Here is a 24,530-nt window from a genome sequence, read left to right as displayed (position 1 = left end):
TCTTCTTCTTCTTCTTCTTCTTCTTCTTCATCATCATGTCCTGGGTTAGAAGAGTGCTGTGGTGTCTTCTTCCTCTCCAGCCATCTCTTTGGCCCACCATCATGTGCAGTGGTGGGAAAGGTCTCAGTCCTTTTTCAGGGCAATGTTCACTTCTGAGTTGGCCTCTGGTAAATGATATTCATAGTTGAGCACGAAAGCAGATTGAAGGGAGTTGGGCAATTCAAAACGGAAGGGTTTGAGATGAATTGATGTGCTCCGTCTTACAGCAGCCCTGGCCTGGATGGCCCAGGCTAGCCTAATTGCAGAAGATTTTGGAAGCTAAGCAGGGTCAACCCTGGTTAATATTTGGATGAGAGGCCACCAGGGAAGTCCAGAGTCTCGAGTCAGAGGAACCACCTCTGCACACCTTTTTTTAAAAAAACCCTGTGGAGTGACCATAAATTAGCTTTGACTTGATGGCATTTTCTGCCAACACTCACAGCTAACCTGAAATTACAGTACAAAGTGTTCCGCAGTTTAAAAAAGGATGGGTTTGGTTTTTTTTGCCCCTGAAGATAGTATCTAAAGTGTGCTTCTCTTATAGCTGTGCCTGGTGGGTGGGGATTAGGCTTAAGAAAGGGTGGTCAGTCTGTTAACAGGTATAAAGAACTTAAAGATCTTTTCTCGTATAACACCTGGTCTGGTAGTGGATGAACTCTGCCGTGGGTTTTATTTAGACTGTAATCGTGCTTAGAAATGTAATCATCGCCCCAAAAGTCTTCATTTTGTGCTGGCTTGGATGGCATGCAGGCGATTCGGTTGTATTTTCTCTTCCAGTCTTGCAGCTGGTTTTTGCTACATCTTTGAATGCAAAAAAAAAGGAAACATGCATCTGTGTGTGTACACATTTTGTGTACTGTGATCTCATCAGAACCAGGCAGTCCTGGGCACCAACTGATAGCACCACAAACAATGTGGTCTGCTGATTGAGAGAGAGAGAGAGATTTGCCCTGCATTACGCACAAGAAAACTCTAGGCTGGTTCTTGGCACTCTTGCTGAGTTTAAAGGTAGTGCCTGATCTTGTTCCGCCAAAGCCATATGAAAGATACAATGGACACATTTTCCTTAAGGAATTGAAGCATGGATTTGGAAAACTATATATCCCAAGTTTCAAGGTCGTTTGCAATATAGATCATAGCTGAGTGTCACGGAGTAACTATCAAATATAGAACAGCAATAATTAATGGCAGTAGTTAAAATGAGATCACCAGTTGATGAAGGTGTCCAATTAGAGGCTGCTAAAAGCCCATGTAAACCAAGTGTTTTCAGCTGTCATCTGAAAGCCATTGTAGTAGACACTGGTTGAATGGATGCAGGAAAGCAGCTGTGATGCTGTACAGACATTACAGTCAAACGCAGCAGTGGCATAGGAGGTTAAGAGCTCGTGTATCTAATCTGGAGGAACTGGGTTTGATTCTCCGCTCTGCCGCCTGAGTTGCGGAGGCTTATCAGGGGAATTCAGATTAGCCTGTACACTCCCACACATGCCAGCTGGGTGACCTTGGGCTAGTCACAGCTTCTCGGAGCTCTCTCAGCCCCACCTACCTCACAGGGTGTTTGTTGTGAGGGGGGAAGGGCAAGGAGATTGTAAGCCCCTTTGAGTCTCCTGCAGGAGAGAAAGGGGGGATATAAATCCAAACTCTTCTTCTTCTTCAAAATGCCCGGTGTTTTTTGTTCATGTGAGAACCATGGTTTCCAGCATAGCATTGGTGGTGGTCAAAAGAGATATCCTTTTTGTGTGTGAGATAATATCATTTCATCTTGGACAGAAGTGTGTGTATTTGTGCTGTGAAGTCACAGCTGACTCATGGTGCCTCGTCGGTGAGAGACATTCAGTGGTGATATCCATTGCCTTCCTCTGCATGGGCTGAGAGAGTTCTGGGACAACTGTGATTGGCCTAAGGTCACCCAACAGGCTTTGTGTGGAGGAGTAGCGAATAGAACCTGGTTCTCCAGATTAGAGTGTACCGCTCTTAACCATTACACCACCCTGGCTCTTGACAGAAATAGAACTCCTTGTACTTCCAAGTTTACTCTGTGCACCGCCAGTCAGAACTAGTCCTATTCATTATATTGCATCACTTTTTTATTTTTCTGTTACGATTTCCCAGAGAAAAGGTGGCATAGTATCGCCCGATCTCTTCAGATCTCAGAACATAAACGGGATTGATATTTGGAGGAGAGACCACCAGGGAAGGCTGTGCAGAAGAAGGCAAAGGGAAATGATCTCTGCTTCTCACTTGCTTTGAAAACCTGTTTCTGGGGTCGCCATAAGTCAGTTGTGACTTGATGGCACAAACTGATTTCCCACATGAAACTGGAAGCACAGAGCCATGTGTGAGTAAAGTTTTCCCCATCTTATTCCCATACTCAGCATTCAACCATTGCCTTGAACTCAAAGCTGCCTCTCACTGGTGGTATCCAAGCCAGTATCTGGAGATACTAGCACTTTCTTCTAAGGAAATGCACTCCCCAGTTTCTTTTTCAGCCTCTGTGTCATGACTTTGTAGCATGACCCTGGTATTCCTTGGATGTCTCACATCCAAATACTAGTCCGGGTCAGGGCAGAGAGCGTGTGACTAGCCCAAGGTCACCCAGCAAGTTTCCATTGTGCAAGTGGGGATTTGAACCTGTGTTTTCCAGGTCCTAGTCCAACACCTTAACCATTAACCCCTTAATCTCCATCAAGTCACAACTGACTAATGGCAACCGCATAAGGGTTTACAAGGCAAGAAACATTTGGAGGTAGTTGGCCATTGCCTTCCTCCTCGTAGGCTGAGAGAGCAGGCTTCATGTGGAGAAGTGGGGAATCGAACTTGGTTCTCCAGATTAGAGGCCATTGATCTTAACCACTACACCTTGCTGACTCTCTAAAAAATTAATCTCAGCCTCCACCAGCCCATGTAAATTCGGGTGTGGGGACTTCACCCCTGGATAAAAATGTAATTTCTTTGTTTACTATCCTTTTCTATGCGACAGATCCAACTGACTTCATGAAATAAGGCTCAGTGTTTTTAGAGGATGTCTATTGGAAATTGTATCTTTCTGTTTGCCCCTTTACTACATTTTTTATTCCCTTGCTCAAGATCCATTCAGAGGTATGCATACACTCTGTATATTCTACTTTTTTCAAGGTTATGAACACAATTCTTTCCCCTGACTTCCTTCACCCTGCTTCATACATACATGGGTGTGGTACACATTTTCTTTCTTTGGTATATCACACTGATTGCTTCCCTTCTACTTGGATTTTTATTTAAATCAGATTGTTTAAATAAAAGGCCTTTTAAGGGAAAAATCTATCTAAAGGTATACTTTCGTTTTCTTTTTAAGATACATTGTAGTCCAAAGGTATCTCATGAAATAAGGATTACTGTTGAATTATGTAGCATGAATCTGTATATTCATGCATGTTTAAATTGTTTGGTAAATGAATTACATTAGTCCAGTCACAACGTCATGATTTTCCAGCTATTTTTGTTAGATTATTTTGGGCCGTTTTTCCACTTAGAAGTTATCCCAGATGTTTGGCTTTGCAGTTCTCAAAACGTTGAATTTCTGTCTGTAGTGAATTTCTGTCTGCAGTGATGAAACTGTTAATTTTTTCAAAGTAAAAATGTTATAAAATAGAAATAAAAAGTTGTGTAAAAAGACCTTAATCCCATTGTTCCTTGGCAAATCTACACAGAATCAACCCCATACCTCTTAAGTTCTATGTTTCAAGACATTCAGTGAACAGAAGATTGTTTAGAGTGGAATAGATCTACCCAAAGAGACGACTGTACAACTCAAATGGGGCGGGAGGTGCTCAAGCCACACTGTAAGCAACAGAAGGGTTGCGCTGGTTTCCATGCCACCACTGCCATCCAAATTAGCACAGATGCCAGCAGTGAGGGACTTACCCTGGTGACCAGTCACTGCATCGCCCAACCCTGAATATTAGGCCCTGTGGTGGATAGCCACCACTGGAAATCCCCGCACTGGTGTGGAGTGGGACATTCCAGGGACATTCCTCGAGGTGGAGCCAACTTTAGTCAGTTCCTAATGCACATTTGGCCCAGGATCATCCCCTTCTAGTGGCACAGACTTAAGTCACCAAAAATCGTGGCATGAGGGAGAGATGAGTTATTTCTCCCTCTCTTCTGGTGCTTGTGCTGCCAATTCCCCCTTTGTAGGTGATGCTGTGGTGCTGTCCCTGGCTGCTGCTCTACAGGGGCATAGCTACAGAAAATAGTACCTAAGGCAAGGTGCTATTGCACACACAGACACACACACCCCCGTGCTTCCCTGGCACAGCCTCTGCAGTGAAGCAGTGCAATCTGGGCGGCGGGTGCATGTGTGTGTGTGCCAAACCACCTTAGTTATGTAAACTGGAAAGAAGGGAGGAAGGAAGAGTGAAAGTCAGGCAGTTAGAAAGACAGAAAGTCAGGAAGAAAAAATAGAAAAGGGGCCCTGTAGAAAGAGGAGAGCAACAGCCACATACCCCCACAAAGCATCCTTCCTGATTCTGGATGGGGGGAGTCCCTGGCCCCTCTCCACTCCAACTGGGCCCTCCCTGGCCTGGAAGAGGGGGGAATCCCTGAGCATAAAGGAGGAAACCACAGAGGGGGAACCCACCCACCTCCCTGGCCAAGCAGGGGAGACATGCCTATGCTCTGTGGGCATCTTGAGGAAACAGTGGGGGAGGGGCACAGGAGGAGCAGGCAGTGCAAAAGTGCCTCCAGCTCCTTGCTCCCAGACAGGGGCAGGCAGGAAGTCTGGCAGAGACAGCTGGGCAGTCAAAGTGGCAGCAGCCCCAAAGCGGGGGGGGGGGGGTGTGGGGCGCACAGGAGGAGAAAGAGGCACAGGCTGTGAAAATGCCCCCCCCCGACTCCACACTCCTGGGAACCTTTCTGGTTCTCCCCAGCCACTACTTGAAGTTGCCATCCTTGCCCAGCCCCCAGAAGAAGCCTGAGTGGAGGGCAGATGGCTGGCAGCAGTCAAGACCAGCAGCCGCAGCAGCGGCAATCGAAGGAGGTGGGAGGTAGAGACCGGTGGCGAAGGGGAGGTGCAGGAGGAAGAGGCAACCCTCCAGTCTCTCACTCCTGAGCAAAGGAAGAGAAGGAGGAGGCGACCAAATGTGTCCCTCAACTTGTTCCCCCAAGTTGCGCTCGAGGCTTGAGCCCCCTCAGCCCCCGCCCCCCTCATGCCACTCTGTTTCCCCCACCTTTGGATTGGGCTGTAAGTGTGAGGAGGGAGAGGCAAGCAGTAAAAATGAAAGTGAAACCTTTTGAGCAGAACATTCCACAAATCTTGGGATCTATGCATGTATAGCCTGAGGGTTATCATAAAAAGAGTTCATAAAAAAGACCAAGCAGGTTATAAAAGGGACTAAGCCTGGGACTTTTTAAAATGAAGTTCCTCTACCTGTGACAGGTATTATTGTGAAAAATGAAACCTTCATCTGGTTACAAATATTAAGATTAAACCAGCAAGTATGAGTCTTTATGTAGGAAACCATGATTTAAATCAAGTCTTGCTGACTAGTGATAGTGATTTAAATTGATTTGGTTTGAATCATATCCACCCTACGTTAAATTAAACGTTATTGGAAACCTATTGAACCGGAATCCTAGTGAGTTGCTGCGTGGCGGAATTTTATTTATTTTATTTATTTTTTATTTATTTATCAATTCGGCTTTTATACCGCCCGATCCCCGAAGGGCTCCGGGCGGTGAACAGCAAGGATTCAGAGACAACAGGAGCAAAACACATATACAATATAAAGACATAAGCTCCATCTCATGTCAGCACTAAAATAACCTAAAACCAGCGGAAACAAATTAATACATAAAAGCATAAAAGCAGGCGTCCAACCTCAAATTTAAAACCTACCCCCAGAAAAAAGGGGTAGACTTCCGTAGGCCCCTCAATATGAGGGGACCCTGATGTAACAGCCCTGAAAACCAGAGGGCAATAAGGAGCAGTAGGGGGCACCATATCAGCGGCCAGACACTCCAAAGGCCCGGTGGAACAACACAGTCTTACAGGCCCTGCGGAACTCACCCAGGTCCCGCAGGGCCCGGACAGTTGGAGGAAGGGTGTTCCACCAGGCCGGGGCCAGTGCTGTAAAAAGTCCTGGCCCGCCGTGGAGCCAGGGCCGCATCATAGCAGGCCAGGGATCACCAGCAAATTGGCTCCTCTGCTGGATCGCAGAGGCTTCGAGTAGGGATATATGGGGTGATGCGGTCCCGAAGGTACGAGGGTCCCAGGCCGCTAAGGCCCCTTTAAAGGTCAAAACCCACACAACTTGAAGATGACTTTAGCTCGACTGGAAGCCAGTGCAGCTGGCGCCCAACACAGGCTGAATATGGTCTCTAAAAGCGCCTCCTGTGAGCAAGACGAAGCCGCCGCATGCTGGACCAGCTTTAACTTCCGAATCAAACGCGAAGGGAAGCAGTCTTCCGCGTAAAGCCGGAAGTTACAATAGTCTAGCCTGGAGGCGGCCGTTGCATGGATCACGTGTGGCCAGGTCCATTTAGGAGAGAAAGGGGCCAGCCGCCGGGCCTGGCGAAGATGGAAAAACGCAGTCCGGGTTGTAAGTGGCCACCTGGGTCTCCATAGAAAGAGATGAATCCAGGTGGACCCCCCCAGGCTCAGGCGGACGGGAGGTCGGCGCCTAATGAGACCCCCTCCCACACCGCCGCGCCTGGAAATCCCCAGCCTCTCCCTCACATGGCTCCAGCCAGAGGACCTCCACGTCGCCTCGATGGATTCATAGTTGCAGCCTGCTCTGTTTCAACCAACCAGCTACCGCCTCCAACAATGCTGGAGAGCCACAGGTGCGATCGCTCCCCTCCATCAACAGGAATGAGCTGGAAGGTGTCATCAGCATACTGATGACAAATCAGCCCAGAAAGCTCGATACTCAGCTGAGCAGGAAGTGTGGTCGCATATAGATGTTAAATAACAGCGGGGATAATAGTGCCCCTGAGGGTACTCCGCCAATGAAGCGGGCACCACCGGGAGGCTTCATCCTCAAGCACCTCATCATTGCTGGCTCCGTGCCCCGGAGAAACCAGGCAACTCCACTGAAGGACAGTGCCCCGCACCCCAGAGGCGGCCAAGTGGTGGGTCAAAGGTGCGTGGATACGCACCATATCAAAAGCGCGTGCGGTAAGATCTAACAAAACCAGCAAGCGCCGATCTCATTTCGATCAAAGCTGGTACAGAGCGCATCCGTGATGGCGGTAGCTGGCAGGTAGCAATCTCCATCTCCATGCCCAGCACTCTAGGCCGGACTCGGAGGGGATCGAAAAGCCGATGTGTCATCCAGGGAAACCCTGAAGCTGCTCCAGCACCACTCTCTCAATTACCTTCCCCAGAAACGAAAGATTCGAGGCGGAGGCGATAAATTTGGCCAGATCCACTCGGATCTAACGATGGTCTTTTTAAGAGTGGAAGGACTTTTTCACTGCCTCCTTTCCTAACCCATCCGGAAAGACTCCCTTGCCTAAGGGAGCACATTGATGATATTCAACAGATGGGTAAGGTGCGTAGCTCCGCCCGGCAAGCTTTTATAAGCCAGGAGGAGCCGCCGGATACCCGAAGAAAGGACAGGTGAAAGTAGGTCTAACAGCAGCCAAGGCCCTTGGTCAACAGCGGCATCGGAGAGCAGGGAGAACTGGGCCGTTAAACTTGGGCCCGAAGACGGCAAGGGAGCCTCCAGTTCACTAATTGTAGACAACGTGGCAGGAAGGTCCTGGCGGAGCCGACGTGGACTTTTATCTGCAAAAAAGCTCATAAAAGCCTCACAGCCAACATGCCAATCGATGATTTGTGGACCTCTCTGATGCCAGGAGGTCAAAGACCCAATTATCTGTTTTAAATAATTCGTGCCGGGCGGGAGCTAGCAGACACAAGAGAGTGAGGAAAGAAAGCTCTCTTTGCCTTCCTTCGTTGCCATCTCATAGGCCTTCATAAACCCTACCAGATGTTACGGCACCGCGTCGTCGCAGGAGGATTTCTCCACACTCGCTCTTCAGTCGTCTAAAGCCCGTTTCATATGGAAGCGCAGCTCCTCGGTATACTATGGAGCCAGCCTAATACGGGGGCTAAGAGGACGATTGGGAGCAAATAATCTCGATGGCATCGGAGAGCCGGGAATTCCAGTCCTCCACTCTGCTCATCGAGTGTGCCAACGGGTTCAGGGTCCCGTAGAGCATTCAGGAAACCAAGTGGATCCATAAGTCTCCGCGGGCGGGCATAAATCAGCCCCTCGCCTAGACGGGGTTGGCGCGACAAGTCCATCCGAACCTTCAGGGCATAATGGTCGGACCATGGCACTCTAGGCCGACACACTCCATGCCAGCGATCTCTGGGACAGGGGCAGCCCTGAAGGGAATGGAATCCCGGATGAACAATGCCACGCCTCCCCCCCGGCCCTGTGTTCGTGACCGGTGGAAACCGCAGCGAGAACCGGTGGCTGGTTTAAGCCCAAGGCACGGTCCCACCAAGCGCACCTTTAAAGTTTTACGTTGATACAAGCCAGGTTCATCTGCTGGAAGCTTCGAGGATAGTCGCTAAAGCACAGGTGGTTTTATTGTTAATGGACCTGGCATTGATCAACAATTTCAGAGACGAAGCAGAGTAACCCTGAACCCCCATCACCGCCCAGGTCCCTAGGGATTAGGTCGGAGGTCAGAAGGCTAACGAAAGCATAGCCATATCCTCATTGGCAGTCTTCTATCATATGGCCCCGCCCTACCGCTATATCTACCCTCGTCCCATCAACACCGGGATCCCCAGCCCCAATTCAGGTGCCCCCATTGCTCAACCACCCACCCCAAACTCTATAGCTCTCAAATCCCACTTCCCACAATGAGTGGACCCAGCCCCACCACTAGGCAGCTATAAGCACTATTCTAATTTTCTTTAATCCCTAAGGACAAACATACAGGTTGAAAAAATTTCCTACACTGCATCAGCTGAACCTGCTAACAGTACTAAACAACTAATCCCCACTAATCCTAAATTCATTAATACAAAGGCCAAAACTATAGCCACTAGGCCAAGTATCAAAGGCAAAAGGGCCAGCGATCGGATAGATAGATTCTTCACTGATCAGCGTGATATTTATTAGTGGGCTAGAAGAAGGTATTGGTTGGCAGATAAAAAATTGCCGCCACCAGGATGTACGGACCTTCAATAAGTAGTAATAAGACTTCTGCTTGGCAGGCAGGCAGGCAGACCAACAGGAAGGGTCTGTCCCAGGCAGGGCTGAACAGGCTGGCTGCTTTTGGGCTGCTGGTGGAATCCTCCTGTTGTAGCTGCTGCCGGGCCCCACCCCTCCAGGTGTTTCCACGTAGGGGTGGGTGGGAAGGACTCTCACTCCTTCCCAGTGGCAGCAGGCGGCAGCTCAACACCCTGTGGACTTCTGCTTGGCAGGCAGGCAGGCAGGCGAAAGACCAACAGGAGGGTCTGTCCCAGGCAGGGCTGAACAGGCTGGCTGCCTTGGAGAAACTGCTGGTGGAACTCACTGTTGTAGCTGCTGGGCAGGCCCCACCCCCTGCAGGTGTTCCCATTGGGGTGGGTGGGGAAGGACTCTTCTCCTTCCCAGTGGCAGCGAGGCGGCAGCTCACCCGGTGGACTTCTGCTTGGCTGGCTGGCAGGCAGGCGAATAGCACCGACAGGGAGGGTCTGTCCCCAGGCAGACTGAACAGACTGGCGCATGACGGAAAACTGCTGGTGGAACTCCTGTTGTAGCTGCCCGAATTTTTTACTGCCGGGTGTTCCCAATGGGGTGGGTAAGGAAGGACTTCCTCCACTCTTCCAGGCGGCCTCTCGCATTGGACACCTGCTTGGCTGGCTGGCAGGCAGGCAGACCAACAGGGAGATTACACCAATACGAGGCAGGAGCTGAACAGGCTGGCTGCGCTTTGGGCTGCTGGTGTGGAACTTTCCTGTTGTAGGCTGCCAGGCCCCACCCCCCTGCAAAGGTGTTCCCAAATGGGGTGGAATTGGGGAGAGGACTCTCACTCCTTCCCAGTGGCAGCAGGCGGCAGCTCACCCGGTGGACTTCTGCTTGGCTGGCTGGCAGGCAGGCAGACCAACAGGAGGGTCTGTCCCAGGCAGGGCTGAACAGGCTGGCTGCCTTGGGCTGCTGGTGGAACTCCTGTTGTAGCTGCCAGGCCCCACCCCCTGCAGGTGTTCCCAATGGGGTGGGTGGGGAAGGACTCTCACTCCTTCCCAGTGGCAGCGGTGGCTGCAGCTCACCCCGGGACCCCCCTGCTGGCTGGCAGGCAAGTGCGTGACCAACAGGAGGGTCTGTCCCAGGCAGGGCTGAACAGGCTGGCTGACATCTGCATATTATGTGCTCATACTTCCAACTTTTGCAACAGTTATGGACTGAGTGGTACGATGGTGCCCCGAAGACCTGATGTGCCCTTTGTCTCCCTGGCTGTGTCCAGTAGAATCCAGTATTAATCACTCTGTTATCAGTGTCTTATGAACCCAGCCCTTTAACCTTTATTTGGATGTTGATACAGTAACTCATAGGTTTTTGCCCATCATATTGCCGGTTACACTTTTAAGACCGTAATAGCATTCCTCCTGACAAAAGTCTGGTGTTCGAGTAGCTCTTGCAAAATTGGTCAGGTGTAGTAGGATCATGCTTTCCTGTTATTTGGTGAATTGTGATGGCTGAGCAATTCAATTATTCCTCTAGGAAACTATAATAAATAATACTGAAACTGAAGGCATCACTGAAGGTAAGTGACATCCATTGTCATAAATGCCACCGATGACTGTTATTGACTTTTCCAAACAAATATATAAAAATGTGGAAAGCTGTTACATTCCAAGGCAGGGGATGCTATGGTTTTCCTTAAGCCCAGACAGACTTCTTACTGTGCTGCTGGTAGTTTAGCCAATTGTGTCCTGATGGCTGCCAAGTGCTAATTAGGCCTGGATTGACTTTTGAGAAGGCAAGTTGCAGTCTTCTGTGTTGAGATTAGATAGTATTTATTCCTTTTAAAATAACCATTTGTTGTCAGTGGAATTCAGCAAATGACTGAAATTATGTCTCCCTGTTTCGTCTCCTTTTCATTTCAGCTTGGAGATGATTGTGCTATTATGTGCAGATGTCACAAAGCGTTTCATGTTTTTTTCCCCCTAGATTTCTTTTTGTGAACTTGTCTCTTAATATTCCGATAATTATTTGCTTTTCGATGGTTCCCGCCTTACTGAAAGACAGCAAGTAAAAATATAACTGAATAGCAATAAATGTGAAATAATCTATGGAAATAGGAGTTCCATTGTTCAGGATTTCTTAAAAGAGGAGAAAACTGCCAGAAAACCAAATTTCTGAGGTGTTGTTCAGTAGCTCGTACAATAATCACTGTGTAAATAAATAAATAAATGAATGAATAAAACCGTCAGTGTGGTTTAATACATGACTAGGAAATAAAAGATTGATGTTGTGATGTTTTGCTTGGGTGTGGGTGGCCAAGTTTGAATCGGTGTTTTTTTACGAAGACCTGAGCAATGTGTTGTCTTAAAGAATCCTTCTTCACAGATTTAGTGTGAGCTACATAGCAGTGATATTTAGAATTTGTATGACTGTTTCAGTGTTCAAAGCTTTTCATGCATATTGTCATAGTAATCCTTACAGCAGTCATGGAAGGTGGACCAGTATTATTATCCCTTTATTGAAGATCAGGTTCTGAAACACTTAGTAAATTTGCAACAGGTGAGTTTATTCTCTTAGCCAGACCAGCTGTATAAGAATAATAATAAAAACTAGCAATAAAACCTGTTGTGTGAAAAAAATATAACAGGCTGTAGAAAACTGTTGTTTGCAAAACTGGATACCGGCTTTGCTAAGGGTGGAGGAGCCAGCGGGGCGCCTGTGAAGATGGGGAAAGTTTGCCCCATCTCATTAGGCATCTCCCACTTGCAAAGCTGAATCCAGGCTTTGCAAAGGGGGGAGGGGTTCAGCAAGGAGCCTGTAAAACTGGGAAGAGTTCTTTCCATCTCCATAGGCACATCCCATTTGGAAAGCTTGAAAAATAAAACCTAAATTATGTTATTGTGTCGAAACTGTCAGAAGGCTTTCACGGTAGGAATCGCAGGTGTTGTGTGGTTTCAGAATGCATGCATGGCCGTGTTCTAACAGCATTCTCTCCTGGCGTTTGTACCATCTGTGGCTGGCATCTACAGAGATCCTCTGAAGATGCAGCACGTCTAATATCGAAATTACTAGAAAAATGTTAACTCGGCTTCTATATATATCTTGTTGCCAGTTCTCTTTAATACTTTCTTTGCTCCCAATTTCTTTTTTAACAATATGCATGTTTTTTGGTATGTCACTAAATTGGTATCGTACAGTGGCAATAATAACAAACCTCTACGCAAATTGAATTGTGCCTTCACAGTGTCGCCCAAAGTCTATTACTTGCTGTAGTTTATCGTGGCACTTCTTTGCTGTCCAAAAGAAACTCAGGGTATTATACTTAGTTCACCAATTGCTCCTGCCGATACTCTACACAGTTCTGTGAGGTAGGTGAGATTGAGAGGGAGCAAGTAACCAAAAACTACTCAGCAAGTAAGTATCATGGCACAGCGGAGAATTGAACCAGGATCTCTCAGATTCTGTTCTGAGACTTACAACCATTTTCATACTTCTGTGGGCCGTTCCCACTTCAAAGTGAAAGTGGAGGCTATACCGTGTTTGTCTGGAACGTTTCTTCCCACCAGGATCGAAATGTGTGGCTGAGGGGTGGGAGGAAGCGGTAGAATACGAGGTGACTTTGGGTGGCGTTGTCGCTGCATTGACACTACTGGTGTAGTGGAGAGTGCTGCGCTTAGGACCGGGGTATTTGCGTGAGGGCTAATGGTGGGGGGGGGGGGGGAATTGACCTGTGATAGTTCATCAGTTTATTGTATGGATTCTGTCATGTACTGCTGTAGTTTTTCTCAGACACTTTCTATTTTTCTGCCTACAAAAAGTTCCTTCACTCTGTTTAGGATTATTACTATCTGCTTTATAATGAATAGGTAGAACATGGTAGCAAGAAAGTCATCTCTTACACCCCCATTTCCCTCCAAAACATAAAATTATCTTCAAGCTGGTAGATCTTTTTGAAAAGATAAATTAGTTTTTGCTGTGTGCAACATAGAGCAACTGTCCCCACTCAAAATCTTTCAGTGTGTAACAGTGTGTAACAGACTTCTCTCTGTGATACACCTCTGAAGATTCCAGCCACAGATGCAGGTGAAATGGTAGGAACAAGATCCACCAGACCATGGCCACAAAGCCCGGAAAACCCACCACAACCAGTTGAATCTGGCCGTGAATGCTTCCGACAGTACATTGCAGGGGATTGCCTGCAGAATGAAAGGCATCGTTTTCAAGCATTAACAGTTTAACTCCCAGAAGGGCAGGGCTTTGGCAGTCTAATTTTATACCGGCTGCTGATTCTCCTGTGCGTTATTATTTCACAGATTGTTTATTTACTGTGGTCTGAATGGCAAAAGCTGCATCTGCGTGAGCCTGTTCTGTTTTTCTTGTGCTGGACATGCTGCATTAATAGGATTACAGTTACTCTTAACGCAGAATCAAAATTGCATTTCTTGTAGCTTGCAAGAGAGCATTCTGTGAGGGAGACAGAATACTAGATAGAGAAGCTGGAGACACGGGAATCTAATCGACACCCTACCTGGGGAGGAGTGTCCTCACGTTTTTGTGATCTAAGAACTGAAGTGGAGTGGGTGGGGGAATATATATCAGGGTTTTCTTCTGCACAAGATTTTAAAGTTGTGTGTGAGGCAGAGAGTGAGAAACTAGGCTCCTTCACATTTTTATTTAAGCCTGGAGGCAAACGAGGACTGTTTTATTTCTTTCAAGCTTGGTAACGAGGGTATATTCGCGTGATTTCTCGCAAAGCTTTCATTTCCATAAGTTGAGAGTCTTGAAATGTTAGAGGAAAGAGAGTATTGAATTACTTGAGAGGAGTTGTTTATAGTCCCTCTCACTCATCCCCCCCCCCTTTTCCAGGGCAGGAGTATTTAGATGAGGTGCTCGTGAGAGGCATGCCACAGAAGAAATGGGTTAAACATTTAATTAGAATCCATAGTAGTAGCTACCGAAGCTTAACAGAGATTTATATAAGCCGTTAAGAAGGACACAAGGCTGCTGTGTGAGCTTCCAGCCTGGCTGGCTGCAATGGTGGACTTCAAACGGTACCAAGGGCATGTCTGAAGTCTGCTAGAAGCGATGAAAGAAGAGTTTGCTGCGGCCTGTTGCAAGCCTCTTGCAACTTACCCTACCACCTTTTTTTTCTGTCCGGTATAAAATGAGCCGGCTAGAACAGAAGTTGTTTATAAAAGAGGAGTAACGGTCCCCAGGCAGGAAGAAGCGCGGCTTGTCAAACTGAAGGCACCGAAAGAGCGGACTATGGCTTCGGTGTTCATGTGCGGAGTTGAAGACCTGCTGTTTAGTGGCAGCCGCTTCGTTTGGAACTTAACGGTCTCGACGCTGAGGAGGTGGTACACGCAGAGAGTGAGGGGCTGCCACCAAACTCTGAGGACATGGTGGAACAAGGGATCGCATCCCGGAGTAAACCCTTCATGCTTCCCCCCCCCCCTCTCTTAAGCTATGTGGTGTTTTGTTTAACGGTAAACAAAAGAAAAAGTCACTCCTGAGGGACTCACCTGCAGAGTCACTTTCAGCAGAGGCTGAAATTGAAACGCCAAAGTCTTTTTACTGTACATGTCCACATTTGTACAGATTTAGATTTTTCAGAATCCCCCTTTGCCCACTGAATTTGTCCAAGTGGGAAGTGTGATGCGGTGATATTTTAATCTGTGGAGCAACTTGATTTGATTCTTAAATATGATGCTTTCAGAAAACTTTTTTTCCCTGGCAAAACATCCTCTGGTAATTGAAATGAATTGTCGCTGTATGTACTTTCTAAAGGTGGCACCACACGCCACTAGTTGGCTTTCAAATTTAAATGGAGTTAATTTAGTGTCAGGTCTTCATGTCCAGCTGCCAAATGGGGAGAGCATGAAATGCTGTGACAGGAAAAATTCCATCCTCTCTTTTTCTCCATTCATCCTTTTTCTGATCATGAGTTATTTATTAGACCATAGAATCAAAATATGCTGTGACATTTTTGCTGTGTGTTTTGTTCGTAACTTCCTTAAAGGAAGTTTAGACTTTCCCCCTTAAGGCGGATGATTTCTAGGTAACTTTCTGCATTGGATTAACATTAGAAAGAATTGTCTCTGTCCATTGGAAAGTGCTAGGTTTTATGTGGACTGAGATCAAAGCTGTGTGAACTTTTGCTCTCCTTGTTTCTGTGTGCAAAAGAGAACTTGTCCATTCAGCTGTGTTTGGAACTTTGCAAAGACTTTGAAGACAGTAACTTTCTGGGGCAGGGATGGAAAGAAAAACCAGGAAGTAAGGAAGTTAAGGGGCAAGGGGAGCCAGAGATAGCAGAGCTGAACACGGATGGTGGGCTGAGAAGAGGTTACCTGGGGAAGAAGGAAAGGAAGAGAGAGGAGAAAAAGGGGAAAGATTCAGGACTAGCGAGCATGGGAAAGAGAGAGAGTGAGCTGATATTTGAACAAACCAACCATTTCTTTTTTGCTTTGAGCTTCTAGATGAGGTGAGAGACCCTCGCGGCTCTCAGATGTTCAGGAACTACAATTCCCATCAGCCCCCCCCCCCTACCAGCATGACCAGTGGCCATGCTGGTGGCTAATCAAAATATGGATCCTAGGTTCCCTACCCCTGTTCTAGATTCTATATGCTGCTAATCTGTGTAGATTTTGGGGCTTATCAAAGACTTTTAAGGGAATGTACTGACTTAACAAGCCTGCCAAATAATTATAGATTTAACCCTTTAGATGTCCATCTTTCCTTGGCTCACAATACCTTCAAGTACTGACTCCATCAATACTTTGGTTGCAGGTATCTTCCCCTGGATATTTGCAGAAGTTCCTTCAGTCCCTGTCATTAACTCTCATATACTCGGTTTCCTGCATCTATTCACTTGTGTAATGCATAAGGGTAACCTGCTTATGCAGGAATTCTCTGTATACATCATAGCCCATGTGAGACTTAAGAGTGATTTCTTCACAGGCTGCCTTCTCCTGGCTTCCTCTCTGGCTTAATACCTGCAGCTTGAGCAACATATACAATCACTTTTTTAGGCAGCTATCAATCCCAGCTGTTGTTGCCTCCAAATAATGTTTCATAGGGTTCATAGCAGTTCAATGTTTCAATGATTTTCTGTTCAAACATGGGAACTAGTTACTTAAGAATGACAGCTGAGATTGTCTGTTGTCTGGTGCAGCCACTCAGTGAAACACATGGAGATGTCAATTCACCTAGTATGCAAAATGCAAGTAGATTATCTTCTTCTTTCAGTGCTAACAGATTATTTGGGTGTCAGCTGTTGGGTCACCCAGCTTTTTAGTCTTGGGGCTTTACTGGACCCATGATATTGCAAATTGAGGTAGGGTATTTTTCATACTGCTTAAAATACAGGTGTCAAACTCGCGGCCCTCCAGATGTTCATGAACTACAATTCCCATCAGCCCTTGCCAGTATAGCCAGTGCTCATGTTGGGAGGGATTGATGGGAATTGTAGTTCATGAACATCTGGAGGGCCGTGAGTTTGACACCCCTGGCTTAAAATGTCAAGGCCACATCCCAGAGATTATTGAATTTTTGGCTTGAAGTGGGGGTATGTCACCTTCTTGATTACTCAGGGAGGTGACAAGCATCACTTAGGTTTGACTCATCAACTTGGTGAGGCATACTCAACAATTTATCAGCTTTTCCTTTACTCACAATCCTGACCCATTTTTTTAAAAAAGTGATCTACTTTCCAGAGACAAGAGAAGAAGAGCCTCAATGTTTGGGGCTTTCTCATTGTCCTGTGATGGATGGAAGCTTGCCACTGAGCATGTTTTAAAAGATAAATATTCCCACAGTTGCATATATGTGTGTAGGAATATCTTTTGATTTAAGATGCTGCCACTGCCATTTTGGGGGCTCTCTAAAAATGATTGTATGAATTATGATCATGGAGCAGGGCCGATATAATTGTCAAATCAAGTGAGCCATGGGAAAGAGAAATGTATTGAGGTGAAATGATCAGAGAACTCTATTTGTGTAAAATATTTCTGTGCCACCTTTCCACCCCAAAAGGCTTTACCCCCCTGAAAATTTCCCATCCAGCATTGTAGTCTGAGACTGTACCTCACCTACAATTTAAAACGTAATGACTGTTATATGTCAGAACACAGGACTGTGAAGGAATGGTGACAAGGAGGCCTAGTTTCAGCCTTAGAAAGTGGATTTGAAGAACAGGACATTACCATTCAATTTGTGTTTATTCCGTGGGTGTTCATTAAACCCTCAGTCCTCGGGGAAATCCTCAGTTTTCAGCCATTCCCTAAGCTGTTGGGGGAAATTGTCCTGCATGTTCCCAGAACTTTTCCTGCTATTCTGCATTTTTTTGGCTCTCTTGTCACACTGGCATAGAGTTGCCAATCTCCAGGTAGGGGGCTGGAGATCTCCCAGAGTATAGCTCAGTGGTTCTTAACCTTCCTAATGCCGCAACCCTTTAATACAGTTCCTCATGTTGTGGTGACCCCCAACCCTAACATTTACCCATTTTACAGAGGGAGAACACTGATGCAGAGAGTCTTAGGCGACCCCTGTGAAAGGGTTGTTCAACCCCCCAAAGGGGTCGTGACCCACAGGTTGAGAACCACTGGTATAACTGATCTTCCCACCCACCACCCAACCTACCTTTTATGTGCCCCCCTTCAGCTATATTTATTACTTATTTACTTCATTTATACCCTGTCTTTTCCCACAAAGCAGTGTACATCATTCTGCTGTCCTCCATTTTATTCCCACAACAACTCCGTGAGGAAAAGTAGGTTGAGGATATGTAACTAGCCCAAGGTCACCCAGTGAACTTCCGCAGCAGAATGGTGATTCAGACCTTTTCCCCCCTTATCCTAATCTGTAACTTCTACACCACAGTGACCTGGGGGGAAACTGGTATGAAACAGTAGCAAGCAGCCAATCCTGGATGAGTCATATATATCATGTGAAATCTGATTGTCTGATGACAGCTGTCCAGTCTGGCCCCAGTGAGTTGTTTCTCAAAGGTCTCAACAGCCCTGGAAAGGGACTTGCCCCTCCCTTTGCTTTTCACTGACAATAACCAAGGCTTCAAGGCTGCAAATAATGTTGTAGTTGCCTAGCGAGGGACACTGAGGGCATTCGTTTCTGAAAGTTACAGATGCTACTTCTATTATGTTTGGGGCTTAAACTCCCCGCAGGTTTGTCTGTTTAGATTTCAGATTGTTCTCCCAATCTGTGATGTTTCCCAGATTTGTACACAGAGCTATCTGTTCATGACTTCAGTCTCCAATTTAAGTAACCACAAATCTGGTCGTGTTGGGAATTAAATTTATTGACAAGCCGGGGACTGCAAGAACTTGCAAAAGAGCATCACATTTTCCCATCCTCCACTTTTTCCTTTCCCTAAAAACCCACATAACATCTCCCCTTTTCCTGCTCCCTTTTCTCCCTCACAGTACTCTATATTCTTTAACCTAGATTTAACAGAACATTTACCTATCTGAAAACCATGGCATTATAACCTATAATATTGTCTCGCAGGCTCCACACATAACCTAGCCGCTTGCGATTAACCTACATTGGAAGATGCTGATGGAGGAGTTGTCACAAGGGGTATCCACAATCCAGGCAGGGTTCTTTACAAGTCAGTGTGAGCTAATACTAATAGTATTAGCCTTTGGCTAGATTCCCAAATACAGGCTGAAGCTAAGAAGTCTCCACCAATGCTATCCTCTTGTTTAGAAGGCCAAACAGATGCCAACTTCCTGTACTATGAGATGTTCCTCTACTTTGGGGTCAAACTGTCACCTTTAGTAATGCTTCCTCCCTCCCACCTCTATACCCCTTCAGTTTCTGTACTGCTTTCCCTATTCTCCTGAATAGGTGCTCATCTGAACAGTCTGAAAACAATTCCCCTCAATTCATTGTTCAGGAGATAGTTGGCATCCCCCTGGAATCTTTGGAACAATTGTAGTCAATTTAGAGCACAGGGCAGCCAAGGACAGTACCGCCTCCAGAGAGGTTTCTGGCAGCGTGGGAAGACCACAAGCCCCAAAACAAAACAGCACAAAACAACTCACACCTCCCTCCCCCCCCCCTGAAAAAAAATGGCTCAAAACAACTTATGCCCCACTTTCTGGTACCCTAAGCCTAGCTTGGGAGGGGGGTGTTCCGCAGTTGCGTATGAGGTTAAGAGCTTGTGTATCTAATCTGGAGGAACCAGGTTTGATTCCCAGCTCTGCTGCCTGAGCTGTGGAGGCTTATCTGGGGAATTCAGATTAGCCTGTACACTCCCACACACGCCAGCTGAGTGACCTTGGGCTAGTCACAGCTTCTTGGAGTTCTCTCAGCCCCACCCACGTCTGCATGCTGATATCAAAGCCCCTTTGAGTCTCCTGCAGAGAGAAAGGGGGGATATAAATCCAAACTCTTCTTCTTCTTCTTCTTCCTGGCCTGAAAGCCCAGTGGAAGCTAACTAAAGTTTGCTCTAGCCCTGGGAATGCCTCCAGCACCTCCTCTCCCACTTTGCTGGCATGGCTTTGCACATCAGTAGAGCCGCAGCACCACGGAGCTGTGTGGCACCCGAGTGCCTGCATGTTCACACTCTCTGATGGCATGTTTGACCCTTACGTCAGTGGGGTGGGCACCCACATCAGCACAAGTGAGTACCGCTTCCAAGAGTCCGTCCCCACACCCTGGATTGGGCTGTCAAATATTTATTTGTTCACTTTGACATTCTGCTCTCCCCGCCAGACGGGCTCAGAGAGGCTGACCACCTGCATGAATAGAATATAAAACAAACACAATATATACAATTTTAAAATACTCTAATCAATTTAAAAACTATCCAAGATGGTGCATCGAGGGCAGAACAACATTTTGGTTCCCCAGTTCAGCCCCAATAATGGAAAAGGGGGAGGGAAGGAAAGAAGGCCAGTCATGATAGACACTGAGCTTGCATAGCTGTCCTCAACTATACGCCTGGCAGAACAGCTGTGAGTAAGAGTGTCTCTCGAGATTAGTAATAACGTGTTCTCTATATATGCATCCTTAATGTTGTAGTTCACTTGTTCCAAAATCTGGCCTCAACCCATGCTTTTGGAATAATTTTGTTGTGACTAAAACTTGAACATACAGACAGGGAATTGACATAGTAGCGAGTTGGGGTCAGGGTTCAGCAACTTTTTATAATTAAAGAAGAAAACTACTTCATAAGCCAGAGCGAGAGACTGACAAACAGCCAGGACAAGAAAGCCACTTGCATAACTGAAAATAATACAACTTGACAGTGCTGATAATGGACTTGTTGACTAATAACAGATAATTTCCACAGCCCAAGGATGTGCTGTTTTGAGTCCTTAATTAAAAAGTGGCACACGTGTGATCTCGTAATAAGTATATACAGAAACGTCCCATGTGATTGTTTTAGCACATTGGCATAAATTTGTGCAGCAGTGATGTAGTGGTTAAGAGCAGGCGTACTCTAATTTGGAGAAGCCGGGTGATTCCCCACTGTGCTGCTCGAGCTGTGGAGGCTTATCTGGGGAATTCAGATTAGCCTGTGCACTCCAACACAATGCCAGCTGGGTGACCTTGGGCTAGTCACAGCTTCTTGGAGCTCTCTCAGCCCCACCCACCTCACAGGGTGTTTGTTGCGAGGGGGGAAGGGAAAGGAGATTGTAAGCCCCTTTGAGTCTCCTTACACGAGAGAAAGGGGGGGATATAACTCTTCTTCATAGTTCACATCTGGGAAAATGGCAGCTGTTCTATCATTTTTTTCATTCTGCACAGCATCTCTGAGAAGCCCTTCAGCCCCATAAAACTCTGCCTGCCATCCCTTCGCAATTGAGCGTGCCATCTACACTTCCAATATATTTTAACTGAAAGATTTTCTTTTCTTTTATAAAGAACTGTTTGGTTCCCTGCTGAGCCACAATTGGCTCTAGAGAACAATGAGTGAGACAGACATTCTCGGCCACATCCAAAGGGGGTGGGGCCGGGTGGGGGTGGGGCCTGAATCTGCCTGTGGGAGTGGCGTGTGGCCATGCTGTTAGATTTGCTTTCCCCGGTGTACTTGCTCCAGTGAAGGGGCGAATCTGCCGACGTGTGGCTGCTGCAGCCCTCCCCAGCACCAGCATCCCAGTTCCCCTATGGCCACCAGCATAGCAGGGGTGCGTTGTGGGCATCGTCGGGGAAGGAGCCCACGTTAGTCAGCTTCCTTCTGACCATTTGCCACTTTAAATCAGCAACTGGGAATTCAGACTTATGGCACCAAAACAAGTAGTGTAAATCTATGAAGCCCAGTGGGGGTTTCTTGGTGGTGGGCAGTTTTTTTTTTCACTTTTTGACCCTCCCCATGCCACCGAGAAACCTGGGAGCGGTGGGGTGGCCGCCTGGCCTCTTGAATGGGGCTGCTCCTCTTCTGACCAGCAGCAATTCCCCTCTTATCTGGCCTGGCTTCCTGAGAAACCAGGAACTGAACACCGTATCGTTTACACACAAATTATACAACTTACTGCCATTTACATTGTTATTACTTTCTGAAGTTGCCATGTCCTGAGACACATGATCTGGCTCATTTTTGTTTTGTTTTGTTTTTCCCTGACTGGAAGCAGATCTCTGGGGTTCCAGGCTGGCATCCTATACTGCTGTGCTTCAAGAAAGCTTGGAACTGTAGTATACTTTCTAACACTGAACTATGGCTTAGTGGGGAGGAATTCCCACATGGAGGGAATACCTAAATCACAGGGGAATATATTCTCCTATTGGAGCCTCCTCTGGGGATGAGGCAACATAAAGTACCACAAATGGGAGACTCAAACCCAAAGGAGTAAAGAAGCATGATGGAAACTGCATGCCTGAAAATTTAAGATTGGCTGACAGCTAAGATTGGCTGACCTAAAGCTACTGCAACTGAACTAGCATCACATAGAGAGAGGTTGGAGGAAGGTTATTTCTTAGGTTTGGTGACAAAATTGATGATAATGCGCTTAAACACAGGACATAAGCTTGGCAACAAACAACTACAGCTCTGCCATTAACTTGGGACAGAGGAATAAAATAGAAAGTCAGGGATTTTTTCTTCCTGTACTTCAGATCTGGACATCTGAACTGTGTATATTTCCTCTGCTTCCCCACCTTGGACTGATTTTCTGAAATGTTTATTACCGCTGTTACAGTATCTTTGCATTTTGCCCCTCTTAGACTTCATTTTTCAGTTAATTGAAATATTTTCCTGTATAGTTTGATTTGGTCACTGCAAGTAGAAGTTCTTTGCCACATTTCTTTGAAAATCTTTGTTTCCTCAGTTGGTGAAAATTGGGGTACCAATAGACTGATTCACTGTTTTCCAAAAAATGGAAAGCAAGCCCCCCTAAATTCAGAGGGATCTTGCAGTTTTATGAATTTCTTAGTATGTGAACATGCTATTTCCCTCCCTCCCTCACTAGTGACCCTATGTTGATAGTATGTGTGGACTTCTGATATGAGGAATTGGTGGACATGTCCCTTCCCAGTGAGAAATGGTGCAATGACTTTGATCTATAAAGAGGTAGACATTGGGTTAAATATTAGCTGTAGATTAAGTTTGGAAAGAATTTTCTAATTATAAAAGCTTGGAATGAATTACTTTGTGGAGATTGTCGATAGACTATACGAGTCTATCTCAGGAATGTGTAGATTAGCTCATTTTGAAGTCATGAGATACAATTGAATGCTCCACTGAGCGTCTTATCGTTTGTTGGGCTGGCTCCACACTGGGCTGGCTGCTGTTGTTTTGAGGTGCAAATAGGCCTTTTTGTTAAAACTTGTTCAAGACATGGATCTTTGCTATATCATCAGTTTCATATATTTACACACACACACACCCCAACTTACTTTGGCCAATTTTGAATTTTGAATAGCAGATAGGTGTGGCTCTCGTCTACTAACCTCTTAAAACATCACAAAATACTTTTATTTTCTTTTATTTCAAATTTACGCCCCAACCTACCCCAGCAAGCCAGGCTCTGAGTGGTGAACAACAGCATCGTAACATAATATACATAAAATCAATAAAAACATCTAACAACCAATACATCTCAGATTAAACCTCCATCATTTGAACTTCACAATACTGGAACCAGGGGGCATTCATTGAAAATGCTGGGGGGAAGAATTAGGACTAATAAAAGGAAACACTTCTTCACGCAACGTGTGATTGGTGTTTGGAATATGCTGCCACAGGAGGTGGTGATGGCCACTAACCTGGATAGCTTTAAAAGGGTCTTGGACAGATTTATGGAGGAGAAGTCGATTTATGGCTACCAATCTTGATCCTCTTTGATGTGAGATTGCAAATGCCTTAACAGACCATGTGCTCGGGAGCAACAGCCGCAGAAGGCCATTGCTTTCACCTCCTGCATGTGAGCTCCCAAAGGCACCTGGTGGGCCACTGCGAGTAGCAGAGAGCTGGACTAGATGGACTCTGGTCTGATCCAGCTGGCTTGTTCTTATGTTCTTATGTTCTTCTATAGTTAATTAACTTGGCAATGTAAAATCTCAGTAATATAAATGCCTTTCCAGAAAACAAAAAAAAAACCCTCTTAGTTCATGTACAAAACCCCAAACTCTCCCCCCCCTATTTCTAAATACATCAAGGGGGAAAGCTAGAAGAAAAGAAAGGGAAAGGGATGGGAGAAGGGAAGGAGGGAGAGGTGGCCAGATAAAATGTCAAGTCCTGACTGCCTTAACCGTAGGCTTGGCAGAATATTTCAGTTTTCAAGGCCCTGTGGAGCTTTACGATATCCCGCAGGGCCCTATACTTTAACATCATACTTCCCCCCCCCCTTAAAACTCAACTACAGTAGTCCTAATAGTAGAGCTTGTCTTCTAAAATGATGTTTTCTTTCCTAACCAAGTACGTGCAAATGAACCAAGGAAATTTGGTATCATCCTCTCAAAACATGAGGTTTATTAATACCAGTTTTGTCCCTTTATGCCATGAATTTCTTTCCCCTCCATGGGTGGAACATTATAAATCATTGAAACTCATCTGGAAATTTTGAAAGTATAGTAAAGCCTCTCCTGCCAATTAACGGTTAACTTTCTCTTTGCTCGTTTAACTTCCCAAAAGCAGCTTTGCAACTCTCTCAGCCAAGCTGGTTTCCACTTCAACCTGTGAAATAATATGTTTTGCTTCTGGGGAGAAAAAAAATAAAGGGGGTGGCTGAATGAAATAAGGTTTTGTATGGCTCTTCCTTCCCCGTTTCTGGACGAATTTCATTTCCAGACTCCATATTTCATCTCGTTTCTTTCTGTGTAGCACAAAGACCAGTTTCTTAACAGTGGTCCCTTATTCAC

At 46.2% G+C, this 24,530-nt stretch overlaps 1 protein-coding gene across 8 annotated transcripts in view; it reads left to right on the top strand.

Moving 5' to 3' along the window:
* Positions 1-24,530, top strand: part of FRMD4B (FERM domain containing 4B) — a 287,088-nt gene that overhangs the window by 101,454 nt on the left and 161,104 nt on the right. The window contains exon 1 of one of the 8 annotated variants that reach the window (XM_048489964.1): positions 14,260-14,614. The exons of the other annotated variants lie outside the window; for them this stretch is intronic. Within the exon in view, the coding sequence (XP_048345921.1) occupies positions 14,475-14,614 (140 nt within the window). The 5' untranslated portion in view covers positions 14,260-14,474. Of the gene's footprint in view, positions 1-14,259; positions 14,615-24,530 lie in introns of those variants that run through there. 8 annotated transcript variants of the gene reach the window in all.

The sequence above is a fragment of the Sphaerodactylus townsendi genome, linkage group LG03 (assembly GCF_021028975.2).
Source record: "Sphaerodactylus townsendi isolate TG3544 linkage group LG03, MPM_Stown_v2.3, whole genome shotgun sequence".
Classification (NCBI taxonomy): domain Eukaryota; kingdom Metazoa; phylum Chordata; class Lepidosauria; order Squamata; family Sphaerodactylidae; genus Sphaerodactylus; species Sphaerodactylus townsendi.
The sequence above is the reverse complement of the archived record's forward strand: the minus strand, read 5'-3'. Positions and strand labels throughout refer to the sequence as shown.